Source organism: Balaenoptera ricei, chromosome 13 (genome assembly GCF_028023285.1).
Source record: "Balaenoptera ricei isolate mBalRic1 chromosome 13, mBalRic1.hap2, whole genome shotgun sequence".
NCBI classification, from domain to species: Eukaryota; Metazoa; Chordata; class Mammalia; order Artiodactyla; family Balaenopteridae; genus Balaenoptera; species Balaenoptera ricei.
Window position 1 is genome coordinate 25,031,270 of NC_082651.1, and position 19,215 is coordinate 25,050,484.

Below are 19,215 nucleotides of genomic sequence, written 5' to 3' on the forward strand. Positions count from 1 at the left end.
AATGCTGGAGACAGTGTGGAGAAAAGGGAACACTCTTGCACTGTTGGTGGGAATGTAAATTGATACACCACTATGGAGAACAGTATGGAGGCTCCTTAAAATCTAAAAGTAGCACTACCACACGACCCAGCAATCCCACTATTGGGCATATACCCTGAGAAAACCATAAATCAAAAAGAGTCATGTCCCACAATGTTCGTTGCAGCTCTGTTTACAATAGCCAGGACATGGAAGCAACCTAAATGTCCATCAACAGATGAATGGATAAAGAAGATGTGGCACATATATACAATGGAATATTACTCAGCCATAAAAAGAAACGAAATGGAGGTATTTGTAGTGAGGTGGATGGACCTAGAGTCTGTCATACAGAGTGAAGTAAGTCAGAAAGAGAAAAACAGATACCGTATGCTAACACATATATATGGAATCTAGAAAAAAAAAAATGGTTCTGAAGAATCTAGTGGCAGGACAGGAATAAAGATGCAGTTGTAGAGAATCGACTTGAGGATGTGGGGAGGGGGAACTGTAAGCTGGGATGAAATGATAGAGTGGCATGGACATATATACACTACCAAATGTAAAATAGATAGCTAGTGGGAAGCAGACACATAGCACAGGGAAATCAGCTCAGTGCTTTTTGACCACTTGGATGGGTGGGATAGGGAGGATGGGAGCGAGACACAAGAGGGAAGAGATATGGGGATATATGTATATGTATAGCTGATTCACTTTGGTATAAAGCAGAAACTAACACACCATTGTAAAGCAGTTATACTCCAATAAAGATGTAAAAAAAAAAAAAAAATTTAAATGTTTCCAAGAATATTGTGATTTCTTTTTTTACCAAATTCTCAATGCTAGACTCCATTCCAGGCATCTAGAGCTTCTCTGAGGGTCTAAATTCATGATGAAATAATAATACAACTTATATTAATATGTTATATATAAGCTTATTTATAACACTATTATAAATAATAAGTATTATTAGTGATAACAGTAAACCACAATTAAGTTGGCACTTAAAAAATTAGTCATTCTATTGAACATTCTTAGTCATATTCACTAAGTGTCAGCCTCCTTGTTAAATGTTATGATTTATCTGTATTAAGATACAGCTCAGAAATAAGAGCTTTCAAATCGAACTATTAAGAGCAGTGGGAAATTAGGAATCTAGGCTAAATACCTTGACTAGTTTCAAGCACCCAGAAATCAGGATCTAGGAGAAACAGATAAAACTAGAACACAACAGTAGATTAGAAGTGATCTGCTGAGATAGTCAGAAGTAAAAGGTATGTGAATTATAATAAACAGCTGAGGAAGCTACATGCAATTCACTGAAGTGGTTTAAGATAAAGGGTAGTTAATGATCCAATCAGAATTCAAGAAGCCAGGGTGGAATTTTTTAGGAAATATAGAAAAGAAATTTGGGTTGGGGAAAATACTTTTATAGTCATGGTGTAGAGTGGGTTTAGACACCCAGAAGAGTTTAGATTTTGGGTGTTGGTCAAAAAAAAAAATGAACCACAGAATGATGGATTCACCCAACTCCTCTGGATTGTGTCAATTCAGCTACTCAATTTAGCTTCATTCTAAAATAGGGATGTATGCAGTCTCCCAAGGTAACAGAAATAAAAACAAAAGTAAACAAATGGGTCCTAATCAAACTTACAAGTTTTTGCACAGCAAGGCAGCCATAAAAAAACAGGGCTTTTCTGGTGGCACAGTGCTTAAGAATCTGCCTGCCAATGCAGTGGACACAGGTTCCAGCCCTGGTCCAGGAAGATCCCACATGCTGCGGAGCAACTAAACCTATGCTCCACAGTTACTGAGCTTGCACTCTAGAGCCTGTGAGCCACAACTACTGAAGCCCGTGTGCCTAGAGCCCATGCTCTGTAACAAGAAAAACCACCACAATGAGAAGTTGGTGCACTGCAACGAAGAGTAGTCCTTGCTCACCGCAACTAGAGAAAGCCTGCCCACAGCAACAAAGACCCAGCACAGCCAAAAATAAATAAAATAAAATAAATAGTTATTTTTAAAAAATTAAAAAGAAAAAACAAAGACAACATATGGAATGGCAGAAAATATTTGCAAATGATGGGACAGACAAGGACTTAATTTCCAAAGTATACAAACAGCTCATACAACTCAACAACAAAAAAACAAACAATCCAATCAAAAAATGGGCAGAAGACCTTAATAGACATCTCTCCAAAGAAGACATACCGATGGCCAGTAGGCACATGAAAAGATGCTCAACATCACTAATTATTAGAGAAATGCAAATCAAAACTACAGTGAGGTACCACGTCCCATGGTCAGAATGGCCATCATTAAAAAGTCTAAAAATAACAAATGCTGGAGAAGATGTGGAGAAAAGGGAACCCTCCCACACTGTTGGTGGGAATGTACATTGGTGCAGCCACTATGGAAAACGCTGTGGAAGTTCCTCAGAAAACTAAAAATGGAATTATCATATGATCCAGCAATCCCACTCCTGGGCATATACCTGGACAAAACTATAATTCAAAAAGATACATGCACCCCTATGTTCAGAGCAGCACTATTCACAATAGCCAAGTCATGGAACAACCTAAATGTCCATCAACAGGTGAAAGGATAAAGAAGATGTGTTACATATATACAATGGAATACTACTCAGCCATAAAAAAGAACAAAATAATGCCATTTGCAGCAACATGGATGCAACTAGTGATTATCATACTAAGTGAAGTAAGTCAGAAAGCGAAAGACATACCATATTATATCACTTATATGTGGAATCTAAAATATGGCACAAATGAACCTATCTACAAAACAGAAACACACTCACAGACATAGAGAACAGATTTGTGGTTGCCAAGGGGGAGGGGGATGGAGGAGGGAAAGACTGGGAGTGTAGGATTAGCAGATGGAAACTACTGTATATAAGATGGATAAACAACATGGTCTTACTGTATAGCACAGGGAACTATATTCAAATCCTGTGATAAAACATAATGGAAAAGAATATAAAAAGGAGAATGTATGTGTATAACTGAGTCACTTTGCTGTACAGCAGAGATTGGCACAACATTGTAAATCAACTATACTTCAATTTAAAAAATTAAATTAAAAAATAAATAAATAAAATAGGGACCTATGGAGGTAGTCTATAAAAGTTAATACTCCGTAGTGCTGGGAAACTATAAGCATGTGTACCTGGTGGCCCATTGTGGAACATGGTAGTAAGAGGCAAGTAAATAAGTCCTGTGATCTTTGGGGTAGGTGGCAGCTGACAGTGGGTGTGATGGGTGGAGGGTGGAAGAACAGCTTCTTCAAGCTGATGTCTGTAGTCTCATACCTGCAGATCATTTCCTCCTCTGATTTACTACCACAGATAGTGAATTTCATCAATTATAAGTCAACTCTTACTAATTTCAGCAGTAGAAGATCCCCTTTTACAGCCCCCTATGTAATTGAGTATCAGGTTGCTTTAAAGCAAAGATGAATTTAGTGATCCTACCCAAAGATTTTTCTTAGTCATTATTGCTTACTTGCTAACACTTTTGAGTTTTAATTCTTTTTCTTTTCTTTTAAATTTATCACTTGATGGAAACAATTGGGAGGTGTGGATATTTTTCAACAGTGGGAGCCTTTATTATCTTTTAAGTAGATAAAATTATCCTTTCTTACCCATAGTGCAAAGTGGAATGGGCTATTACTACCATCCCAGTAAATTAAATTACTTTAAAAAAAGAAAATAAATAGATTGTGAAAATGTTTAGCCAAAGGAGTTCTCCAGCTGACTGAACATTTATGGGCACTTCGCCATCAAGGCAAGGTAAATTCACCCTACAAGTAGCTATTTAAAAAAACATGTGTATAATAATAGTTGTTAAACCTACCTAACTGAATTACACCTAACTTTAGACAAAAGAGTAGAATATATACATAGCCAAATTGATGATAACTAAAAGGATGACAGAATAATCACCAACAAGAATATGAATAGGGCCAAGTGAAAAAGCTTAAATTGGTGAGACAGAATAATTAGCAGTAATGAATTGAACTTAAGAAAAACTTAATTGGAAAGGTAAAAAAAGAAGGCACACCTATGTGCACATGTATGTCAACTTCTGATTGGGAAGTAATCAGCTCTGTTTTGAGCCAGGCAGGTGTGGGAAATTAGTTAAATCAAACTGTATACTCCCTGTTGGGCCTACTTCTTTAAAGGAAAGGCTTCTAAATTTAAAAAGAAGCAGTGTTCTCAACCGTAGTTGCACATTTGAATCACCTGAGGTGTTTTGTTGTTTTTTGTTGTTGTTTTGTTTGTTTGTTTTTTAATAGGCCATACCCTAGAAATTCAGATTTAGTTGATCTGGGGTAGGGATGAGACATAAGTATTTAAAAATCATCACAGATGTCAAAGTTGCAGCCAGGCCTGAGAACTACTGCTTTAAGTGCAGTACTTTTTGGCTTCCATTAAGGGTGGCTTGGGTTGATTGTTTTGTTTCTCAGCAACAGCTGAGAAAGCAGCTTGTAGCAATGCCCTGCTGTCTCCATATTCCAGAGTTATGGTAAGTCTCATTGCCTAATATAACTTTGGGATGCTTCATTTGCAACACTTCATTTGCAGTGTTGACCTGAGAGGTGTGGACAATGGCTGAAGAGACTGAGGGTGAGGAATCCATTCTGTACAAGGGCAAGTTGTGGGTAAGTTGGGTAGATTGCTAAGATTTTTTAAAAAGTAGCTTTTTGTTATACACCACTTGGGAAGTAGGTTCTCAATGGCACTTAGGAAGCCATGTGCCATGGCAATATGTATGTGCTGACTCTATATTGAAGCTACATGTGGTACCAGGCTTTCTCTTGGTGACTCCATAAACATTTGTTCTTTGAATCAGGAACGACTTGATAAGCATCTTATTCTCTCTTCTTTCCTTCCTTGTCATTGTTCATATACCTCCAGTATTGCATTTTACCACAAGTGATGTTACATTGTAAATCTGCTCACATTTGTCTTCCATATTAGGCTATAGATTCCTTAAGGTCATGGATACCTGTAGTCATACTCATACCTTTAGGTCTCAGCACAATGCCAGGCATGCAAATTTTTGTAGATAGAAATGTTCGTGTGTTATCGTACATCTCTTTTATATTCAAAGCTGAGAATGGATGACAGACAGTGGAAAGAGAGAAAGGAAAGGGAGGAGTTCACAGTTTCTGAGACAAACCTCTTCCAAATAAAACCCAATTCTCTAATACTTCTCATAAATTCATACATTCTTTTACCATGTATTTATTGGAATATTCTAGCCAGAAAGCAGCAAACCAATCAGAAAAGCTCTCTGACAGTATTGGGGGAAAACAGTACAGTACAGTAATGTCAGTCGCTGTAAGACTGAGGAACAAGTCCTGAGAGCAGGTGAGGGGATTAAGAAGAGACGGGGTCAGGAGGGTGGTGTACAAGCACACAGACACTTTATTTCCCAACAAAACTCTTTTTATAGATTGCAGTAGGCAATACATGTTTTTGTTAAAATCACAAGACATAATCATCAGACAGTATTTCCTTAATGTTGAAGTTATAGTACAAAACATTCTGCGAACCAGAATATAAACATGCATGAGAACAGACTGTGATTACCGAAACATGCCAAGGACAAACTATAGTTAGAGAAACCGCCATCAACCTCATGGGTCAAGACTCATCTTCTCTAATAACTCTTTCGGGTCCTGTCAAGAATTAAGCAGGACTTTGCCATGCTTTAAGCTGCAAGAACTGTGTCAGCTTGCATCTGATTCCCGACATGTCCCCCTTCCTTATTTTTTAATGTAAGGTTGTAGATTCCGACTCGGAGTTCTGCAATTGCTCATAAGCCAGTTCGCAGGAGGACTGGAAAACAACAAATACACAATAATATTAAAATACCAATAACAATTATAGGATAAAGGAGGTTAATAAGAGAACTCGGGGCAAAAGTATGTGTAATCTGGGTAAATATGTCTTGAGCAATTTCCACTGGATTTACATCTAGGGGAGCTGCATGCTGGATATTTGTGATATCCTCATGTAAACGAACAATATCAAGGGATAGATTGGAATGAGACCAAATTCCCAATAAATGATTCTTAATCTGAGGCCAAGGCCATTGCGAATGATTATATGGCTTAGAGGTTACACAGATTGCAGAAAATTCTGTATGACAACGCATAGAAAAGGCAGTTTTAAAGCAGCTAACTGGTCTCCAAGAATAAGAACAACTTCTTCCAGCACATTAACACGACTTTCTAATTTTCTATCAATAGATTCTTGAGTTCCCAAAGCATTAGAGACAATAGTGGCTAAGTTATTCACAAATGTGGCAGTATGGATACTTTGAGTCAGCGCAGTAGCAGAAGCAACTACAGAAGCGATAACTGCAATGAGCGCTGTAATTCCAGCTATAAGTAGCCCCCAAAATCGCTTGACCATTGTAAAAGAAGGGAAAGTTCATGTATGACCTGCAAACCTGAATTAGAATACTAAGGACCTGCAACATTTACAGGGAGCATAACAAACGGAGGCTGATGAACAAGAAGAAATCTCAGATTGGACTCCCCCGTGGGTATACAATTTGTCAAATTACAATTATCACAACGTATGTCATCAAACTCTTTTTTTTGGAAAACGTACACAGAACCAGTAAGAATAGCATAGTGTGATGGAACACAAGCCATAACAAAAGCAGTTAAATTCCTAACAGTATGCTGTCCAGTCGCATTCTCTCCATATGGTGGGGGAGGGAATTCACCATCAGGTCCGGATCCATAATGCAGGGAAGGGAATTCTCCATTTGGTCCGGATCCATAGAATCTCACCAGGCGCTCAGGCACCCAACGAGGATCCTCAGCATCCCTAGGAAACACACAAACATGCCCTCGTCCCCATATTAATACAGGATCTGGACCATTCCATTGATTAGTAAGAGGATCCTGCCAACGGACTTCAGCAAAAGGCAAGGCACCAGGATGCCAAAATCTTTCTGAAGCTGTATGTCCTTGCTTATCTACATTCAAAAAATTTAAAGTATATAAAGAACGTTGCAATAAATTGTGCGGGATTGTGGTATATTCCCCCTTCTTTATTTTAAACCCCAAAGAAGATATATCTTCCCCCTGCTTAGAAGCTTGAAATAAAGCAGTTTGGAGTGGAAAAGAAAGACTCACAGGCAGAGAGGAAGTAGAAGAAACAGAAACAGACCCCTGATCTACTGAGGGGGACTCATCAGGAACTTTCACTGGCAAGGAAAAACCAGAAGAATGCCCAACAGGGGCTAGGGAAGCATCTTGAGTAACATCATGTAAATGTTTTACACAAGTTAAAGCTTGGGCTAGAGCAGTAAATGAAGTTTTATCTAATATAGGGAAGTTTTCTGATCCCGCAGGTGCATTCTTAAGGGCTGCAAAAATGCCATCATCAAAATGAGGATTGTGATATCGTGCAGCCTCTTCCTCCAATTCAGCCTCATCCTCTGAGGATAATTTATCATCGTCCTCCAGGGACTCTGAGGATGGCACGTTCACCGACAAGGGAGGCGCAGTAGGAGAGACAGGCTCAGGTTCCTCAGACAAATTTTGTAACTGAGGAGCAGAAGGAGAGCGGCATAAAGACGCTGCTTTAAATAACTTGTGAATCCCATGAGTTGGGTCAAGACAGTCCCTTATCAAATTCCAAAGTGAAAAAGTATCTACAGGAACTTTAGAAGGTCCATGAAGTGAATAGAAAGTTTTCAATTGCTGACCTATTTTTTCCCATGTTTGAATATTAACAGTTCCTCCTTCCGGGAACCATGGACAAATTTCCTGCACAAAATGAAGAAAACGATCAAGCTGTTTATGCGTAACCTTAACGCCCCGAGTGGAAAACATAGAGTACAGTAGCTGAACGAAAAGTTGTCGTTCCTTAGATCCAGTTTGCCCCATTTTTACTCCTGATGAGAACAAAACAGAAAGAAAAACTACATCTAAAACATCCCCTGGCACAATCTCACTTACCTTATGCGTGCACGCGAAGTATCTCCGGGGTCCCTCTCAACAGCCCACGTACTCAGGTCCCTGTTCGGGCGCCACTTGTCAGTCGCTGTAAGACTGAGGAACAAGTCCTGAGAGCAGGTGAGGGGATTAAGAAGAGACGGGGTCAGGAGGGTGGTGTACAAGCACACACACACTTTATCTCCCATCAAAACCCTTTTTATAGATTGCAGTAGGCAATACATGTTTTTGTTAAAATCACAAGACAGAATCATCAGACAGTATTTCCTTAATGTTGAAGTTATAGTACAAAACATTCTGCGAACCAGAATATAAACATGCGTGAGAACAGACTGTGATTACCGAAACATGCCAAGGACAAACTATAGTTAGAGAAACCTCAAGCAACCTCACGGGCCAAGACTCATATCTTTTCTAATAACTCTTTCGGGTCCTGTCAAGAATTAAGCAGGACTTTGCCATGCTTTAAGCTGCAAGAACTGTGTCAGCTTGCAGCTGGTTCCCAACACAGAAATAAAATATAATCATGGATATTTAACATTTTGATAAATGCTGTGATGGGAAAACAACAACAGAGAATTGAAACAAGGTATGGCTTACGTATGTGAATAAGGATGGGATGGCATTTTAGACAAAGTGATTGGAGAAGGCCCCTCTAGAAACATGACATTTAAACTGTGCCCCAAGAGATTAACATAATTTCACTGCAAAGAGCTGGAAGAAGAATATCCCAGGCAAAGGGTATGGTGAGTACAGAGACCCAGATATGGAAAAAGGCTTGGTGAGATTGAGAAATGAAAAGAAGGCTTTTTAACTTTTTCACAAAACAAAACAAAACAAAAACCTGTTTATAATTAGATGACCTGTGAACCTAACCTCTTTTACAAAATCACCAAAGTTCTTTTGGGCTTTGCATTATAAACCATCATACACCTAGGGGCATGTTCACTGGCTTAAGAGTGTTGCTTAAGGTCTTCACTAAAGGGTCATTGGGTGCTTATTCTGCCCAAGCATGTTTGCTCTAAATGACTTGAATGGTGACTTCAGAACTCCCACCTGGAGGTTTAAGTCTGACTTCTAAGTACCGAGGTTGTGTAAGTCCAGCTCTTTGTCTGGATCAGCTGAGAGCTTTGCTGTTAAGTGGAAGACCTGGATCTTCACAAGGAAACCTGCAATTCCCGCTGGCTGGACACTTTTCTCCCTCTGCTTTCTTGATTTGGGTTATGCAATATAAAACACAGGGAAGTGGAATTGGGTTTGCCTCATTCTATCAGTTCTGAATAAGCTCCTTGAGTAAAATACCCTTATTTTATTCCTCTTCAGATACCTCGCAGATACTTACTTACTACAATGCATAGTATACAGTAAATTGATCACTACCTGAATATTTTTACTTTTTTAATGGTTGAAAAAAACAGAAGAATAGAAATGTTTTGTGACACCTGAAAACTATATCAAATTCACATTTCAATGTTCATAAATCAATTTTATTGAAATAGAGCCATGCTCACTCATTTACATTTTGTCAAAGCCTATGTACTTTCATGCTATCATGGCAGAGTTGACTATTTATGGCAGAGACTATATGGGTTACAAGCCTTACTTACTACTTACTACTGGCCTTTCACAGAAAAAGTTTGCCAACCTCTGTGACAAGTAATTTTCATGTAAATGAATGAATGCATAAATAAATGAACTATAATGGCAAATTTACTTTTTATGTAATTACTCCTCAGAAGTACTCCATGGCAGAGATCCAGGCATTAATTTCAGTCTTAACACATTTTATTAAAAAATATGAGACCAGTATGACTTGTGCATCACTCTGCTGTGCTAGTCTAAAATTCAACCAGAATAAAAACTTTTTGTTTTCTAAATGGGCTTCTCTGATTTTTGTAAGTAAACATACATCACCATGCTTCTTTTTCATGAGGATCGGCCAGTTCCCCCCAAAGTTCTATTTAAACTCTGTTACTCATCTCAGGTTGCTCATCTCATTCTATCAAGTATGTGTATGTCCTTCTGGGGTTTTCTTCCTTCTGCTTTCGTCATTTGGTTCTAACATTTTACCCTGTGATACACAATTCTGCTCTGAAAAGATACATGACTGCAAGAAACTCAATCACCTTCCTTATTTGTGAATTTCATTTCATTTTATCTTTACATTTTTAAACATATTCTAGCTTTTACTGAATACTCACTGCACTATTTGAATTGGTTATTTGGGAGGATCACAAAGTGAGTATATCTTCAAAAACAGAACAGGTCACATTTGGAAGAGATACACTCTTGTATAAAGCAAGTTAAAGACACTATTAATGATTTAACAAAAAAACCATACAAAATACATACTACAAAATTTCATATGGAAACTAGAAATAAGCTACTCTGAACAGTGTGGAGAAACTGGAAGTGAACTTGGAAAGAAAATGGCTCTAATGCCTGTTGCTTGCACCTTCCTAGTATTGGCATTCCTGCTGCCTTTTATTTATTTCCTTTTCCAAATTTCTGAGAAAGGATTACAAAGTAAATCTTAAATTGAATGTGTTTCATGAGCTGATGTTTTGTTTTTCTTTTTGTTTGTTTTCTTTTGTATAGTTTTGTTTTCAAGTTTTGGGAAGTAGATTCAGACTCAAGTTCTGTTATAGAAAAGACTTGTCTTTTGCACATCATTGTATATCATTGAAACTTCCATATTTTTTTAGGGGAAAAATGTGGGTTTTGATATTTTATTGTCTCTATTTTTTACTTAAGTGTTTTGGAAGCAAATTTATATAGATTTCACTTAAATAGTATGTTCATTTTCATTGCACTATTGGGGACACCTTACTTTTTCAAATTCAGGGGCCAGAGCTACAGGAGGAAAGCCTTTAGATGTTAATATTAGCTACTTAACCCAGCTATTTAGTCCAAAACCTCAGTGAATGCTGAGAGTGCTGCTAATGTAATAATCTTCCCTGTTAATGCAGTCAAAGTGAACTTCAAAGAATGGCTAGTACTCATTCATTAACTTAATCAACTCTCTGGACACCTCACAAACATGGCATCCTGGTAAGAGAGCAATAAAGCTGTAAGTGGATGTTCTGTTCTGTTTTCCCATCACTGACTTAAAAGTTAGAATTTGGACAACCATGAGTGCACAAATACTACACATTCCCACTTTTAAATAAGACCAGAAAAAGAAAAACAAATGCTACCATGTAAATTTTGTCAGAACTTGAGTTTGAAATGGTCCAAAGAGTCCAGTCAATATAAAAAGTCAACATGCAGTGTGTCTAGCATTGTGCATTTTACGTGCCAGAGTTGCTGTACACACAACTCTGTGTACAAGCCTTTGTGTACAAGCTAAAGCCTGTAAACAAAATGGAAGTGGGGCAGTTATTAATTTGCACCATTATCATTTTGTTTTCCTTTAAAGTTTTTCTAAAACAAAGGTCATATGTTTAATGAGTGTAGTTAACAAATATTAATAGATTATTTTACGTTTTTCACATTTATGACTTATTTTAATCTTTAAAACAAAGTAGGGGAAAGATAAGATTTTTATTGTTCTTTCATTCAATCAATATGTGAATACCTACTACGTACCTAATCAGTGTCTAGATGATGAAGTTTAATAAGAATGCATTTAAAATTATTTTTATTCATTTTTAGCAAATCTTGCCCTTTAATTCCTTGATTTATCATCTTCTCTTGAATTCTTGAATCTTTCTTGTTTCTGGAGATTCTTCACTGTTATAGTTACTGCTTAGGGAGGAAGGTCTTTGTGTGTGTGTATAGATTTTGATTAATTAGTGAATTAGTTGAAGTTTGTAGGTCACAGAGAGAGAGAGAAGCTATTGGTGAAGGCAGCTGAACAACAAGAAATAAAACAGCAGGCAGAGTTTTGTTTCACTTTTGTCCCTTGAAAAACTCACCATTTTCTAAAATAGAAGATGAATTTTCTAGTTCAGGCACACCCTTGCTTGACTTCGTGTCCCACGCTGTGAATCCTGGGAGTGACGGCTTATTCTCTTCTTGCATCTCTCTCTGGTTTTACTCCTGGCCAAGGAATTGTTCAAAATCCTGAGTTTTCTTCCTTCCTTACCATCCTGGATACTCAAAGCTGGTGAGTGTCTCATAGGTTTGCAAAGGACCTTTCCCCAGCCCAAACTAGCTTTCCTCCAGTTGCACTGAATTATATGCTAGTAAAGTTTTCTTTTGATCCATTCTCCTGTCTGTCTTGCAGGAATTTCTCAGAGTCTTTGATATGGTGATAGAAAAACACAAACATCTCTATTTTTTTAATGTCATGTGATATTAAAAGTTTTACTTTTTAATTAGCAGAAACTAAATGCTTAGATAATCAGTGTTTTCTAATGAAGAAGCAAGCCTGTATTTAAAAATAAAATGAATAAGAATGTTTCATTGTAGAATGGGATTAAAAATGTCATTTGATAAAACTATTTTGGTTCATTACTTATAGTGTCTCTTTTCTTTTATATTATAAATGTCTTTAGATATTCAAAACCCAAGGAGGTAAAATTTATGAAAAGGTAACTGTTAATTCTCTCTTGAGACGTGAAGGATGGAATCAGGTTTGTAGGAACTATTAATTTTACAGCTCAGTCAGATGCTCATAACCTCCTCTGGGATTTTTGCTCTTTGGCTTATGTGCCTGTGATGAGCTTCTCTGGGCTGTAGCGGGTGCTAGCTAGTCTAAGATGCCTCAGTTGATCCACAAGGCCTTCCATCCTTCAATGGTCTAACCTGGGCTTGTTCTCATGGTGGTGGCTAGCCTGGCCAGGATCCTAAGTGCCTTGCAACCCAAACAGTGTTGCCGCCACTTTTCTATTGCCCAAAGAGAGTTACAAGGACAGCCAGTATTAAAGGCAAAGAGAAATAGGCTCTAATTTCTGGATGAAAGGAGCTACTAAGAACTGTGGTCATTTATGGAATCTACTATGTCTGGAACATGTACAGCTTTGGAGCTGTCGTAGTCATGTAGGAGAAACTGATAGGACATGAAGATAACTTGCAGAGATTATAAGGCATGGTTGACTGAGAGGACCCTGGTAACATTTGTGTTCCTAGTTTCAGTTGCTCCTGAGACTTAGTGGTAACCTTGAACTTCCCTCAGTGTTGCTGTTAAATCCTTTCTTGTGTCTATGAGTCAATTGTCTCCATTTTACCTAACTAACTTAAATGAGTTGAGCTTCTATCAGCTTGTATCAAAATCCTGCAAAAACCTGTACCCAAACTTGTTTACATTTTCTTATTCCCTGTCCATTCTTGTCTAATACTAATATATTAAGTAGAATAAAGGCTAAGTTATATATTCATTTAGCTATTGCCCTTCATTTTTCAATTTTATTTCCAATAAACCAAGTGTCCATCTTCATTAAGCAACTCAACTATATTTAATTCCTCATCCAGATTTGTAAGATGGTACTTTTTAGATGATCTGAGTAGTCAGACACTACACTTTAATTCTAAAAATTAGAGACCGAATGTCATTTAGGAAATTGAAAATCAACTTTTTATGACTTCAACTGAAAGAACTCATACTGAAATGTGAACAATGTTCATGAAAAGTTAATAAATAAAACTAATGATAGTGCATAGTAATTTTAGAATGATCAGGCTATTAAACTACTTATAACTAATGTTAATACCTTTGAGAAAAGAGGGTAATGATATTGGAATTTCATGCTCAAAACAAAACTGAACTTCAAAAGCCTTTCATGATCACATGTATCAAGAGTCCACATTGCTCTCACATTCACTAACTAGAGACATTCATTTCTCATTTTAAATATAATTATTATGGATATAAAACTCTGGGATCTGAAGTAATTTTCAGACTTTTGAAATGCCACATATCCCTCTATAATTTTGCTCTTTCTCCTAAGATTTAAAAATATCCCCTTTTCCTCTTCCCTCTTTGAATCTCTAACACTATGGGCCACTGTAATTGAGACAAGTGTGTCCTTTTATATTCCCTTCAGTATGTTGGAAGAAAAACATATTCTAGGCAAAAGGTAAATAATGTTTTTAGAAAACTGGCACACAGACTAAGGATGTTAAGCTTCTGAATGCACAAAGTAGGAATGAAAGCCCCTGTTAATGAGCCACTCTGTGACCCTTCATGTCCTTGCATCTCTCTGAATAGAAACAAAAGACAGGGCACAGTTTCCAGGAAAGACACTATCAAAGTTGAGTAAAATTTGTGTAGGAATATGCCTTTTCAGTATATTCTTCTTTCTTGAGAACCAGGGAGTACTTTCAGAGTTATCTGAAATTTCTAGAGGTAAAAGAGGTGTCATTACTGTTCCCTCTTTCAGTGGATTCACAGGAAACTTGGGATAATTAAAGAGACATAATTAGTGATAATAATGTTTCCTCCCCTTTGTAACCTACCTCAAATTTAGTTATGAAATATGTCTCTATAGAAGTTTATATATTTCTATAAAAGTTTAAATGCAATTGAGTTGAAATATTCATATTCTTGAGAGAAACAAACAGAATTTTAGTATATTTCCCCCAATGAGTTCCCTTCATTCCACATAATACACCCAGTATCTGTAAATAAAGTGCAGCTTCCAAGGCAGTCAATGAGCAATCAAGCATGTGAATGAGGCCATATTTAAGCAATGTTGTTGTGCTGTGCTACAGAGTGAAGTCCATCAGAGAGCTGATGGAACACGGGGACCATTGGAAAAGCTCTAAGAACACATTTACAAAAATACCAAATACACATTAAGAGGAACTTAAGCATACTTTGTTTTGACTGCTGGAAACGATACATACAGGGACCCAGGTGGTTAATGTACTGTACATTATTATTATGAAGTACAAAACCTCAGTCTCTCAGTTCCTCAGAAACCACAGAGTGAGTTGATTACACAATGCCCTACAGAATAGACTTTAAATGTAAAGGAGCAAACATCGCAGATACTCTTTCAGAGCTTGCCAATTCACTTGGCTTTTGAAGTCTTGCTATCGGGCTGCTGTGCAGGATAACTTTACAATATTTTCACTCTGCTAGAGGTTTTAAGCTTGTCTCAAAAACAATAGAGAAAATGGCAGAAGCCCTTGTTCATTGACATAAAAATAAACTGGTACAACTGTTACAGCAAAACAAATTTTCTGAGTTCAGAGGTGATGCAATATGTAAACCTAAGCCTCTGAAATTAATGGAAGTCCCTTGACAAGTTTGAAGACAAATACCACGGTATCTTAGATATTGGATTGCTCTTTCCTATTATAGTTCAACTTTAGGGATTTTATTTTATACTGGAAATTCAACCATGTTCACAAATGAGCTAATGGTTTTCATCTGTAGATTAACCTGGTTTTCAGAAGGGTCTTTAAGACCCTGTCTTATTCTCACATTCTCTGCTCATACATGTTTGTAGATTCAAGTGTCTTCTCACTGCAATGACTGGAGAAAGACTATACATGAGGATACAAGATGGTGAACAAAATCACAATCCATGCTTAATGTTTATTTTGATGTCTTTTGGTATTTGGTTAATTTGAAGATAATGAGTCATTCCTTTAAATGAAAGTGTGCAAAAAATGTTCTATACCCAGTGAATGTTGCTGTCATTGGAAATGATTTGGTGAAAGTTTTTATATTTTCAAGTAATACTATTTCACCTATCAACAACAACAACAACAACAAAAGTAAGAGTGGACTATGTAACTCGTAAGGAGGTCTTCTTCATAAAATTCTTCCTGCTGAAATGTCAGAATAATATGATTTGATTTCTACACTTTTTCAGAGTTTTGGTGACCCATGACACCAATCACAGATATCTCAACCTATCCAACACACTTCAAAATCCAATGAGGTTTCCTGAAATAGAACTTGCTGACAAACACAGGTCTATATGAGTAAGAAGAAAAAAAAGAAAAAAAAAAAAAACTATTGATTTTGGGTAGACCTAACTTTATATTTAGTATTTGGTAATTCGGCCATGTTGTCTTATAATTTGTTCCTTGCTTTCACTATGAGCAGAGAAATTAATGTCTAATGTCTAAAAAAATCTCTGTATAAATCCCAATTTTGACCTAGTATGTATTTTTTTCAGATTTTTTTTTGAGGATGGAATTGTATATTCAGGTTATATCAAAGTATAAAGAAGTTACCTCTTCCTCAATATTTCTTAAAATACTTGATGAAAACAGTGTTTGCTTTTCATTAGAAGTAAATATGCCTCATCATAGAAACAAAGCAATATATATTAGTTTAATTTTCTCATTCATTGAGAAAAACAGTGAATTATGAGTTAGGAAAAAAAGAATAGTTAAAAGCAGGATGGAAATTTATTCAGGCTATCGCTAATCACATTATAATAATCTGTAATCTGAATATGTTTTCTGATTATTTTTAAAAAGCATCTTTTATGGTGATTCCCAATTTTTTAAAAAATCACAGTATGATTCAGTAGACACATACTCATATGTACACACAAATGTGAAACAAAAGTTTTATGAAACAACTTACCTTTACTCGTATGATATACTCTGATACTTTCTATTCTAATTAATTCTATTTTTAAAATGTTTATCTGGATTCACTAAATTGATTTTATAACTCACTAATGAGTTGTGATCTGCCATAGAAAACATTGCTTTGATCTATATCTTTAAAAATGTGAGGAGGTGACTTTTATCTTAATAAGTATAGAGTGTTAAAAACATAATTCTCATACAAACAGACAGTGAATTTGTGTCAAAATTTTATTCAACACATTAATAAGGATATCAGGAAGAAAACACAAGACCTAGTTTAAAGAGCATTTGAGGTATTTATATAGTAATTGGAGGAATGGATTCTGCAAATAAGGTTGCTAAGTGAGATATAAGACTAGTTAACTTCCTACAGAACAATTAAGCCACAGTTAACTTCTCTACTAAATTATAAAATTATAACAACTTATCATTTTCCACAGTTTAACCTACAGAAAGAGCCAGATATAGCCCAGTCAGGAGACAGACAACCTATCAGAGATTTTCACAAAGAATTTTATAAAGTAGTGCTAAGTAAATACAGAATTTTTGCTAAGTTCATGCAAAGGCTAAAAGACAGTGTCATAGTATAACATAGACAGCAACTTCAGGAAATACTGCCACTCCTACCACCTATAGAGTTAAGGAACTAAAGGAACATGTTGGAATCATTAAAAATCAAACACTTGGAGGAGGAGCTTTGTGGAGATGAACCTCATATTTCCCTGGTGCTAGAGTCTCTGTGGGGGACATGATGAGATCAAATGTTGGAAATGCAAATGTTGAAAAGATTACAAACCAGAATCACCTGCTGTTATGGAAAGGCACTGCTGCAGCGAGAATGAAGAAGTGTTATTGGGGTAAACATCTGGAGCAGGAAAAAGCAGAGAGCAGTCCTTCTATCTTCTCTAGTCTTGCCATCTCCCTCCAGTGGTCCCCACTGGCAAAGTTTAACAGGGAGCAGCAGGTAAAACAGAAATGTGATTTGCAAAGCCCCTGCCCAGCATCATAAAGCCAACTACAGAACTGGGGCTGGAGCCAAGAGACAAAGGTTTAGGCCACTACTACCTTTAACCTTACAGGACAGTGAAGGGTTTGCAATTTTATCATTTGTGGACTGTTATCAAGAGTCATATTGGATCTAGTGAGTTATGAGAAATGCTGTAGCATGAAAGCAAGAATTAAGCAATCATCATTTTCCTTTTTCTAGTTTTGAGACATTTTTCTTTATCGGAAATTTGTGATATAATTAAAAGCTGTACAGAGAATCAAAATTACTATAATTTTAACATTTTCAGCATTTCCTATTAAAGAGATTTCTATAGACCATTATTCAGGTTTATTATTCTAACATTAGACACATTTTAGCTTATTAGCTTAAAATCAACAACATTATTATTACAAATGCAAAGATGTGCCAACTTTCATGATTCTAGAGTACTTTTGTTCAGAAATTATAGAATTGTTAGTAATAATATGTGAGAAACTGTAATTTAAAAAAAAGTTAAATAAAAGTTATATATGTCCATAATAAAGATTTCAATGATTTATAAAGATATTTTTGAAAGTAAAAAAAAAATGTATATGTTCACAGTTTTATTCACACAAAATGGATCCTACTATACATTCTTTACAACTTAATTTTTCCACTTAATATCATATCTTACCATATTACACAGGTTGATATTCCCCAATCTTTGTATTATCTGCATTCAAATGTACATGTACATAATATATGTTAAAATTATTTAACATAACATAATTATGTTAAATTTTGATGGGAATTTAGGTTGTTTCTAACTTTCTGCTATGTTGATAGATGATAAATGATGATGGACAGATGATAGGACACACACTGAAAAGTCTTTATATATGATTTCATATACAAGGTATATATACACTTTGTACATAAAATGATATATAATGGACAAAACAATACTGAGTTACATACTAACAAGCGTTATTTTGTTTAATGTTTATTTATAGTTGGATCAGAAAGTGATGACTTAAAACACCATGAAAGAGAACAAAATACAATCCTAGGAGTGTCATCTTCTCATCCAAAGCATTTTTATAATCAGTATCTTTCTTTCTCATAACCAGATCCTACACCACGTGAAGCCCTTGCCATATTATAGCTACGACCAGCCGGTGATCAGGTACTGCCAAGCTCACCAGCCACTCCATGTCAACAAGGACTACGAAGCAGTGTCTCCAGAGCAGGACGAAACTCCCAGCCTGGAGCTCGGGCCCGACCACAGCTTCGTCGCCACCATAGCCAGGTCTGCAGCCCCAGCCATTTACCTTGAGAGAATAACAAACTAACGTGAAAGGCAACTAACTCCTCATTGGGGAACTCGACGCGGGGAAGGAAGGCCTTCATTTTAAAGGAGAATGGGTGTCCAAATCACGCAATCCAGCCTGCTCATCGTTCCTAAGACATTTATGACATAGACGAAAGGAAACAAACAAATAAAAAACTGCTTAAAGAGGGCAGTGGATGCACCTGCAGCATAACCAGGAGAACTACAGAATTCTCTTTGCTTTAAAGCATACAAACAGAAATGTTCCTGGATATAAATAGTAAAAGTGTCAAGTTCTTATAAAAATAGATTTCACCTTAGCTACCTATAGGTTTGTTTGTATATTTTGCTTTTTCTACACTGCATGGTTCCTGGGCTGGAGAACCACAGGGGGTGG

General features: G+C 36.5%; 1 protein-coding gene across 1 annotated transcript in view; it reads left to right on the forward strand.

Moving 5' to 3' along the window:
- Positions 1-18,840, forward strand: part of LRRTM4 (leucine rich repeat transmembrane neuronal 4) — an 836,430-nt gene extending 817,590 nt beyond the window's left edge. The window contains exon 3 of the mRNA XM_059942820.1: positions 18,619-18,840. Coding sequence (XP_059798803.1) covers positions 18,619-18,840 — 222 coding nt within the window. The remainder of the gene's footprint in view (positions 1-18,618) is intronic.
- The last annotated feature ends 375 nt before the right edge of the window (positions 18,841-19,215 follow it).